This window comes from Haliaeetus albicilla, chromosome 7, assembly GCF_947461875.1.
Source record: "Haliaeetus albicilla chromosome 7, bHalAlb1.1, whole genome shotgun sequence".
NCBI classification, from domain to species: domain Eukaryota; kingdom Metazoa; phylum Chordata; class Aves; order Accipitriformes; family Accipitridae; genus Haliaeetus; species Haliaeetus albicilla.
In genome coordinates this window covers 42,919,241-42,929,763 of record NC_091489.1, presented here as the reverse complement: position 1 = coordinate 42,929,763, position 10,523 = coordinate 42,919,241, and the positions used below count along the sequence as shown (strand labels likewise).

Sequence of the window (10,523 nt, the reverse complement as noted above, 5' to 3'; positions counted from 1 at the left end):
CCCACCGCCGGGACCGGGGCTGAGGTGCGCCCGCGCTGCGCGGGGGGGGGTCCGCGGCTCCGCGCCCCCTCCGCCCCGCGGCGGAGGTTTGGGTGGCCCGGCGGGCCCGTCCCCCCCCCCCCCCAAACCCCCCCGCCCTCCCGATCGCTATTGGCTCGCTGGAGAACCCCCTTCCCACCGCGCCTCAAAGGCGCGCAGCTCCCCGCGCAGCCCAAACCCACCCGTCTCGCATCCCCTGGCTCTTGCAGTTTATTTCTGGCTGGGGGGATAGTGGTGTGGGGTTTGTTTGTATTTTTTTTTTTTAATTTTTATTATTTATTTTTGCTCCGGATTTTTTTTTTCCAGTTGTTATTTGTTTCTTATTGTTATTTTTATTTCTTGTCTTCGGCCCCGGGAGGTGCAGCCGGCCGCCCTTCTCTCCTCCGGCAGCCAGCGCTCAGGCCGGCTCGCTCCCTTCCCCGCTGCCCCCGGGGTGGGGGTGGGGGGTGGGGGACACCCGAAATGAACCTCAACTTCACCTCACCCGTGCACCCCGTCTCCGCGCCCAGGCCCACCTCCTTCTTCATCGAGGATATTCTGCTGCACAAGCCCAAACCCTTGCGGGAGGTGCCCCCCGAGCACTTCCCCGGCTCTTTGGCCTCCCGCGTCCCCCTCTTGGACTATGGGTACCCCCTGATGCCCACCCCGACCCTCCTGGCACCTCACCCGCACCCTGCCCTGCACAAGCCGGAGCATCACCACCACCCTTACTTCCTCACCACTTCGGGTAAGTAAGCGCAGCCCCTTTCGCAGGAGGAACCTGCCGAGTTTGTGACCGGCTTGGCTTCGAAGTGGGGACACGGCGGGGGGACGGACACAAAAGCCAAGCAGCCCCGGCTGCCCGACCCCCGCCGGCCTCAGCCCCCGGCCCGGCCCCGGCTTCGGGCAGCGCCGGCTTCGTTTTGGGGGAAGGAACCCGCCGCCCTCCAGCTTGTCATTCACTCGGTTGCCCGAGAGCTTGAGGGTTTCCCTCTCCCTCTCTTTGCCTTTAATTTTTTTTTTTAATTACTTTTAGTTTTGGACCGATAACATCTCTTTTTTTTCCTTGCCTTGTCCCTCCAGACGGTGACCGGGCTTCGTTTTCCCACCTCCAGCAGCACCGCTGGGGCTGTGCCGGCTCCTCTTGCCGGGGCTGGGACAGGGTCCCCTCACCCGGCCGGACCCTGGGGCTCTGCCACCGCAGGGATCCGCGCTCAGCCCTTCCCGGGCCCTTTTTTTGCTCTGGAAAGAAAAAAAAACCTCCTCCAAAGTTTCTCACCGGACAGCCCGAGTTGTGCACCGGGGGGGGGCGAGGGGGCCGTGGAAGACCTCTCTCCACCTGCCCGCTCCTCCCAGCCTTTTCCAGGGCTCCCCGGTTTCTTTTCCGTGTCCATTTCGTTGCGGTTTAATTGCCGGGAGGGTGGTGGGAAGGCTGCGAGCGCTGCCCGGGCTGCCTTTGCCTTGCTGGGGCGGGTTCAGCAGAGGCGAAAACGCTTTGCAAAGCCCCGTGTTTTCAGAGCAACAAGACCCCCCCCCCCAAACCAAACCAATAAAACAACCTCAAAAACGAAATAAACGAAAAAAAAAAAAAAAGAGCCAGGGGGAGAGCCCACCTCCGAGCCGCTGCAGCCCAACCTGGGGGCCGCAGAGGGCAGAACCCCCCCGGGCAGCTCCGGCTCCCTGCCCGCCCGCAGCCCGGGTCTCCTCCGTGTGTGTCCTCCCCCCCCAGGAGTGCCGGTGCCAGCCCTGTTCCAGCACCACGCTCACGCCGAGCTGCCCGGGAAGCATTGCCGCCGCCGCAAAGCCCGCACCGTTTTCTCCGACTCCCAGCTCTCCGGCTTGGAGAAGAGGTTTGAGATCCAACGCTACCTCTCCACACCCGAGCGGGTGGAGCTGGCCACGGCCCTCAGCCTCTCCGAGACCCAGGTACCGGGGCGGCGGGGACCCGCACCACCCCGCCGGGAAGGGGGCTGGCATCTTTGTAGCCCAAGCAGCATCCCCAGCTTCGCTTTTTAATTTTTATTCTTTTTTTTTTGTGTGTGTGTGTGTGGTTTTGGGGTTTTTTTGGTTGTTTGTTTGTTCGTTTGGGGTTTTTTTGTTTGTTTGGTTGGTTTTTTTCCCCCTCCCTCCTGCTCTCCCCAGGTAAAAACCTGGTTCCAGAACCGACGGATGAAGCACAAAAAGCAGCTGCGGAAAACCCAGGACGACCCCAAGCACCCGACCGGCGAAGAGAACCGGGAGCAGAGCTCCCCCGAACCCGAGCTCCCCGAGGCGGCCGGCGCCGAGCCCCGCAAGGGCCCCCCCGGCCCCTTCCTACTCCCGGACCCCGAGGACGAGGTGGATGTCCTGGAGGAGGGGGACCTCTGCGCCGGCCCCCACCGCCTTTAGGAGCACCGGGGCCCGAGCCGGGCTCACCTGCCTCTCCGGGGCGGCTTTGCCTCCAGCCCCGGCCCCCCAAGTCGTCCCTACCTCCCCAGCCTTAATGCCGGAGCCCGGGGGGAAGGCGGGGGGGGTGTCACGTTTTTCGAAGGAGGTGTTGATGCCGGGGGGACCCCCCTCCCCGGCGGGCTGGTGGGCCCGGGGCGAAGGCAGCGCTGCCCCGGAGAGGACCCCGCGGTACCGCCGGCTTCTCCCCCCACTCCCCCCCCAGCCCCCCACGCCTGAGCTTTACCTGCAAATCTGCTAAGGGAGAGCAAAACCAGGCGAGTTGCCTTTAGGTTTCCCCTTCCCCTTCGAAATATCGGACTTTTCTCCGTTCCGCGAACTTGCCTCGGTTTTAAATTAAATGTATACCCGGTGCCAGCACGTTGCGGTTGCGGAGGGCGGCAGGCAAGGGCATGCCTCACCCCCTCCCAAAAAAAAAAATGCACCGGCGAGCTGGGCTGGTGCTCGCCCTCTCCCTCCCTAGTGCGGTCGGTGGGGTTTGATCCCGGGCAAAGCTTCCAGGACATGGGCTAGACTCAAAAAGAATCGTAGAAACGCCCTCCAAAGAAAGAGGTAAGACCAAAATTACCGTTTATTTAATTCCGATATGGGAAAAGGAAGGGGGGGGGGGGCGCATCACGAATAATTCGATCCAGCCAGGGCTGCTCAGAGCGAACGCAATCCCAGCGAGCAAAGGAGATTTTCTACAGCTTGGAGGTGGGCAGCCTGATTCCTTCACGGCTTCCAGGTGTGAATCACCTTCCGGATACTTTTCTTCTCCTCTCAAAGAGCCCCAGAGCTGGTCCCACGTTTGGTTCCTGTTCCCCCCGGCCCCCCCCCCCCCACCTGCATCTGCCCCAACGCCTGAGCTCCGTGTTGCAGTCAGATAGAGCAGTCACTGTTCATGCTCGCTTTGCCTTTATCTTCCTGCCAGGGAAATGGTTTTAATTTCCAGGTAAATTAAGATTTTTTAAAATTTGCTTTATTTAATTTTTTTTTTTTTTTCTCTGGGGTGAACTGCTGGCTGGGAAGCGCAGCAAAGCCTCCACATCTCCAGGGGAGGGCTGGGGCTTTCCTCAGTAAAAACCTGGAGGAGAGGCTGTGCTTGCTCAGATGTTGTCTGCAGGTCGGTGTCTTGTTAGGTTTTTTAAATTCTTTTTTCTTAAATTTTTTTTTTTTTTTTTGGTTAATGGGAAGTTAATTTGGTTGTCTGGTGTCATTAGCACTTTCAGGGCATGTCGGATTACGGGACATGTGGTTTTGTGAGGGAAAATATGTCCCTGTTTAATACATAAAATATAGGCGATTGAAATGTGTATGTTTGCTTCCTTTTCGTGGGTTTCCCTCTATGTTTTTTACACGTAAAATAATAAAGATCACACATTGAGGAGGGGGGGAAATACCCAATACCAACCACCTGTCCAGAAAATGGCTAGTTGTCTTTTACATAGTGTTTATAAACACTCCCAGGACAATCATTTGCATCAACAAATTTTGCTAAAATGTCACCCACCTCCCTAAAAATTATAATTCAGAAGGTAAACCCAACCGATTTCCTCCTCAAGCCTTGGTGTGATTTGAAACACTGCGGCGAGCCAAGCGCCGGGTACAGCAGGTTATTTCACATTGCCACGTTGCTGGCTGGCAACGCTGCTCCCAGCTCCGCGGCTCTTCCCTTCTTTCAGCACCTACCTGGCCGTAGGCAGGGAGGTGATGGAAACCGTCTCGAAAACCTTTCGGTTCGATGCCGTCATTCGTTTGCATCCGTACTCAGTCGCCCACCAAGTATTTTGTTCGTTTTGCTCTGTGCTGATTGTCAGCCTCCCCGAGTGCGCGTTTCGTTGGGAACTATTAAAAGTGATATAAAAGAGAAGCTTTACTGTGATATTTATATGATAATTTTTTTCTGACTGTGTCTACCACTGCTGTTCCCGGGGCTGGGCACTGTGCAGAGCACCGTGCGGTACGGTACAGACACCCATCTCTGAGCTGGCCTGGCCAGTCGGGCTCTGCTGTGGGGGTCAGTGACTTCACACCAGTCACTTGCCTTTGGTAACAGGATTGGGCAGCAAAGTATTTAGAGAAACACAAGAGAAATGCCTTTAGTTTAGTGAGAGAGAACATGTAACCGTTAGAAAAAATTGCACCTGAATGAAGAGGGATATTAAAAACCTTGTTTCTTTACATTTGTGTGTGATTGCTTTTACTTGTGCAAAGAATTGTTTGTTCTCTCATTATTATTGCTAAAGACAAAGGTGTGCAAAAACACTCTGAGCTGGAAAGAACACAAAGGAAAAAGGCAGGAGAAAGTAAAAGTAGAAGATGTGATGCACAAGTGATGGAAGCTTTTGGGCACGGGCATGCAAAAGCAATTTTTCCCCCCTCTGTGCATTTACACTGCTCTCTTGCAAGGCATCCAGTGGATGCTAAGAAAACGGTGGTGTCAGCCAGTGGGCACTGCCAGGCTCTGCCCTCCTAACACAGATCAGGGACTGTGATCAGATGCTGGGTAGCCAAGTACGTTCCCGCTGCACCGAACACTCCCAAAATTAGTGCTCATCTTGCAGTAGCAGGGCCTGGGATTCAGGTGCAGGCACTGGGAGTATGTCCAAGGAACAGGCTCTGCCGCACAGGACTTTTACTGTGTCGTAACCCAGACAGCGCTGCAAGTGATGGCAAGTAAGGTGGGGGCAGCCAAAACCCACAGGTGTCCTCACCTCGGTCCCCTGGGCAGGGCCACGTTCATGGGGCCCCTTTAGCAGCAAGGTGCCACAGTTTCTCTGGGGCACAGAGGTGTGACAAAGAGCCCTTTCTGCCACCAGCATTATCACACTTAGGACATGCCAGGTCTATGAGGAAGGGTCAGAATATGAGTCAAATAACTCTCAAGTCTCTGCTGCCTCTCCCCTGCCGCTACAGGAACTTTCTTCTTCACAAAGTATTTATGGTGACCAGTAAAACCAAATCCACAAACACCCACTTACCTTCACCTCTCTACGGTTCTAGGCACCTTGGCTAACGTTTAAAATGACAATCATGTTTAGAACCAAAGCCACTGATCACTAGCAACCTCAGTGACAAATACAGGCAGACTGTGAACCACCCAACCCCAGGGAAGTCCCCATCCCGGTTCGGACACTGCAGTGGTATGTGCTGAGCCTTGCAGGTAACAGGAGAAGGCTTTGGGAACAGGCGGCTTATCCCAGAAAGTTCGGTGCAAATGAGGGCAAAAACCCCTGAGACTGAGACAGAAGAAGGAAATAGTCACTACCTGAGACATCCCCTTTCCTACCAGCCAGCTCCGTCCAGGCTGGGAAGCAATGCCTGTGGGGGCGGTGGCAGGAGGCTGTCGTTTCTAGACAGTCTGGGTAAGCTTTTGGGAAGAGGTTATCGTGTGTTTGGAGAGTAGAGAGGGTCCTGGGAAGAAGGAAGGGCTGGGGAGGCATTTTGTTTGTTTATTTCAGAGATTTTTCTCTTAAAATAAATAAAAAGAGTTTTTATTCACGGGTCCTGACTTATTCGGTGACAACTGCTGGCTTTTTCCTGCCTCTCCCTTTGCTGCTCTCCCTAAGAAGCTTGAGGAGTAGGGGAGATATTGTTTAGAGCTGGTGCACTCTTTTTTTTTTTTTTTTTTCCTTCTAAATAATTACATGTTTGTTTGGGAAATGCTGGGGTGGAAATGGCTTGCAGGAAATAATTGCTGGAAATAGGAAATCTTGGTGGATTTCTTATTTTTCAAGAAATCCACTGAAGTATTGATTTTCATTAAAATCCTTCTGTGAGGTTTTTTTTTAAATGAAATTGATTCCTGTTAATTTATTTTAGCACCTAAGTGGTTAATGTTTATTGTTGTTTTCATTAAAGAAAATTGAAAAAAAAAGGTCTATAAAATCCTTTCATCAGCCTTTGCTTTCTGTTTTGATTTTGAGCCTTTTCCTGTCTGCTGCCCTTAACATTTTTACCTTTCATTGGACTGGAAAGCAGTTCCAACCCAAGTTTTTTCCCTCTATGGCTAGAGCTATGTAAAAGCAGATCAGATATGCAGGCTGTATGGGCAGTTATAGAGCGAATCATTCGCAAAGTCTTGCTATTAAACACATGTGTAGTGTTGACCCTGAAAGTACCATGGGCTGTCGCTTGGCAAAGGCATAAATAACCTATGGCCAGGCCCAGCAAGTGATCCAGGCATTGCGTGCACTATGCAAAATTCTTTCTACAACTTCCGCTCACTGTTTCTCTCTGCTGGCTGATGGACTTAGTGCGATTTTTTCCATTGGTTTTCTGAAGTGAAATTTCTGCAGGCGTGGACCACACTGAGGAGCCGAGGAGGGGCAGGTGAACATAGAGAGGAGGCTTGACTACAGCACTGCGAACTCCTGAGTGTTGTAGCCTCCTGAGCTGATGACTTTCTTCTTCCTCTCTTCTAGTCACTGTACCAAACAGCATCACCCTAATTAACTGCAAACCCCTGTTTGGATGGTCTTACTTGGCTTAAAAAGCGGCTTATTTCTGCCTTGGAATTATCTTGTTTCTATAGCATAATAAGCTTAGATGAAACACTTCTAGCTCCATTGCTAGAAGTGCCTTGGGGTGGCTACAGTTACTGACATAGTACTCATGCAGTGGTAGCAATACATTGCACTTGGTGATAAAGGCAGGTGGGTGTAAAGCGTATGCTTTAGTGAAGGTGATCCCACAGCGGACTGCAGTGCCTTTTCTACCTGTTACGGTACAGATAGTCTTTCAAGGAAGAAGTTGGTTTTAACTCACGATAATGAGGTAACTCTATGATACAGGTTTCTGAAATGCCAGGAGCAAAGGCAAGCTGACCAAATTTTGTGACTCGCTTTGTTCAGCTATAGCTGAGACCACTCAACTTCCTTTCCTAAAGTAAAGACTCAATAGTCTCCAGTGTTGTGTATCTTGTTGGCTTTGGTCTGACTGCTGGAACAAACCCTTAAGTGCTCCTACGACACACAGGAAACTAGCCCTGTGGTATTACCTGCAGCTGCACACTCTGCGCTCAATGATTATGCAAAGCTCTTGCTGAGCTGCTGGATGCTTCTTTAGCATCTGCTCCATCCAGGTTTTTGGCTCAGTATCACTTCTGTTCAAAGCAGGCTCTTCTGTAAGGCAGGCTGCTTTAACTCACCCTTGCAGCTGTCACCAGTGGAGATTCACTGCCTTTACCTATCACTGCGATTTTGTGCATCTACAGCTCTTTCTCACACCACACAGGCAGTCACCAGAGTTGGTCCTTTCTTCACATGCCTGCTTATTCTCACGCAGAGAGCACTTAGGTTTGGGCAACATGCAAGGAAAAAAAAAAAAAAAAGGCATATTCTTCATGCTATTATAATTTACTGTAGAACTGATCCCTAACCGGAGATGATAATGATCAAATGCTTGGCTTGTGGGCTGTTTGGACATTATAGCTTGTCCATGCCTATTTGAAGTCTTCAGAGACTACAGGAGTTAAGACATAACCTCATCTGGTTTACAATCCTCATCTCTGACAGTTTGTCTTTAGAGATGTAATGACGGAACATGGCTTTTAGGCTCTGCTTATTTAATGTTTTTAACTGATAAACCAGTATGTTTTGTCAGAGTCAGCAGCCGATAAGCCAGCTGTTCATACCTTTTGTGAGATGGTGGTGACTTCAGTTATCTTCGAAAGAAATGTGATGGTGATGTTATTGCAGCAGCATTGCTCCTAAGCAGAACTGACTCCAGGTCTTTGACCACTGAAGGTGGTCTCAGCTTCTACACTTCCTGAATCTAAAATATGAAGAAATGGTGGCACTAGAAAGGGCCCTCCAAGTAAATGCTGAGAAGTTCTATTGGGTGGTGTACACAAACACATTTCTGCCCCTGTGAAGGCAGCCTGTGCCCTTGGATGAGTAACACTGTGCTCTGTGATAGCTGTGCTGGAACCATGGGACTATGGCAGGCAGGTTCTACTCCAGCTCAATCTCTCCCTGCATACTTAATGCAAAATCCAAGACCTATTTCTTATTTAAATTCCTTGCCTTCATAATTTGAAAGACATTAAGTTTTGGCCTTTGCTTTTAAGCAGATGGATGCTCATCATTTACTTGCATAGTCCCTTTTTATGCCACCCTGTTAGGTGCAGGAAAAATTTGCATTAGTATTGAGGTAGATCAAAAGATTTTCTTTCCACATATGCTGCAAATAATGTCTTTTTCTGGAAGAAGAAAATGAAAAAACCAGTCCTTTCCAAATGGTTTGTGAGATGATCACGATCAGTGTTTTTAAAAAAAATCTATCCCCCTCCCCCCCCAGATGCAGCATCAGGTAAGCATACATGGCTTCTAGTTTAGCATGGGTTTAGTATTTAAATGTTTCCTAAAAGTTCATTGTTTTAGTAAAAAAAAAACCCAAACGAAACACACCACCCACCCAGAATGATCACCCTAATTTATGGGAGCTCGAAAAGGTAGTAGGATAACAGATAGGGAGGAAGGTGATCAATTAAGACATTAAGCATTTTGCACCACATGGACGCATCTGCATGTCAGCCAAATAATAAGGCCATCAGCTCATTTTCAGGGGACTGTTGCCTACTTCAACTCAATCCTCAGATCAAAGAGAAAATGTCTGCTTGCATTTTCTAATCAGAAAAGGGATGCTAATTTAGGTTCCTTAATGTGTGGTGGTAAGAGACTTCTTCAATTAACTGAATTCTATAGCTCAGAAAATAAAAAAGGGGGATACAAAGGGAGTCAGGCTGGAAAGGCAGAAGTTCTCATTAAATCAAAGGTCCAATATTCATTACCTCCAGCATCTGGGGCTAAACACTAAACACGGAGATCATCAAAGGGGGTTTAATGGGTTAAATTGAGAATATAATCTAATTAAAATATTAGATAGGAGTAAATAGCTCTTTGATATTCATCTGAAGGTTTCATTAAAATAGGTACTTGAGGTTTGTATTAAGGGGGGATTATCACTTTTAAGCAGAAACAACAAGTTGAGGTTCCCTAATCAGAAATGCTTCAAAGTGCTACCATTTGGTTTAAAAATAAATGCAAAGCAGCAACTGGCAGAGCATGGAAACATTCACCCAACCTAGCTTGACGGATCATGCTGCAGGCATGCACGTTCTACAGAAGGGGCAAATGCAGTTCCCAAGGGTGAGGAGAAAGGAGGCTGAGGCAGAGGATGCTCCTGTTCCAGAAGTTGCAGTGGACATTTGAAGATGTCTGCTGCTGCACTTTGATATGCAAAACACTTCCCCTGCAACCTGACTCACATTCCCCACACTGGAAGACGCTTCATCCACCAAGCTTCCCCCAAAGATTATGTATGTCACAAACTCCCGCCAGAGAAGTCTAAAAGTCTAATTCGGCATGGGTGGTGGGAAGCAACCGACAGGGTGGAGAGCTTCCTGTCTCTCAGGTGGGTCAGGATGGCTTTAAAGAAAGGAACATGTCCTTTTTCCATGACAGAGAGATGCAGTATGGCCATCACTTTTTTTCCCATATTAGGTTGGGAACCTGACTGCAGGGCGTATTTCAGCAACTAACCCACTTTCAGGAGGACTGAGGCATCCTGAGGACTGTAGGATCTAGGTCAAACTCACCCAGGACTCTAAAAAATGAAAGGTAAAGGACTTTTCCAGTAATATATGTCATACCTCCAATGCCTTGACATCACTGTACACCTACTGGAAAATTATCTTTCCTGTGAGACATCCAGCCAATGAAATGTTAACCCAGAAATGTGTTAAGTCTTACATATTTCTATCTTTACCTTTAAGAAAAGGTGCATCTAGAAAAAGAGAAAGCCATTTCAAAGACATTATCTCTTTTATTCCCCACCTTACCTTTTCATTGTTAGCCTCCTTCAAGGAGACTCAAACCCTTTTTCTTGCCCAAAGACTAATTTTCTCTCTCCTCCCATACAAAAGGGGACCTAATAAATTGGACAAAGCAATTACACATAATCACGAGGTTGCTGGTTTTTTTTTTTCCTTTCAACTAGCCTATTTTCTAAGAGAATTTAGTGTGTTTTCTTCAAAATTCCCTTGCTGTGGGTTCTAATCACATTTCATATGTTGA

At 49.4% G+C, this 10,523-nt stretch overlaps 1 protein-coding gene across 1 annotated transcript; it reads left to right on the top strand.

The window, feature by feature from the left end:
* Window positions 1–208: 208 nt before the first annotated feature.
* Window positions 209–2,474, top strand: BSX (brain specific homeobox). Its single transcript, XM_069786199.1, has 3 exons — window positions 209–766; window positions 1,748–1,944; window positions 2,161–2,474. The coding sequence occupies exons 1-3, from the start codon at window positions 502–504 to the stop codon at window positions 2,404–2,406; spliced, it is 708 nt and encodes a 235-aa protein (XP_069642300.1). The 5' UTR covers window positions 209–501; the 3' UTR covers window positions 2,407–2,474.
* The last annotated feature ends 8,049 nt before the right edge of the window (window positions 2,475–10,523 follow it).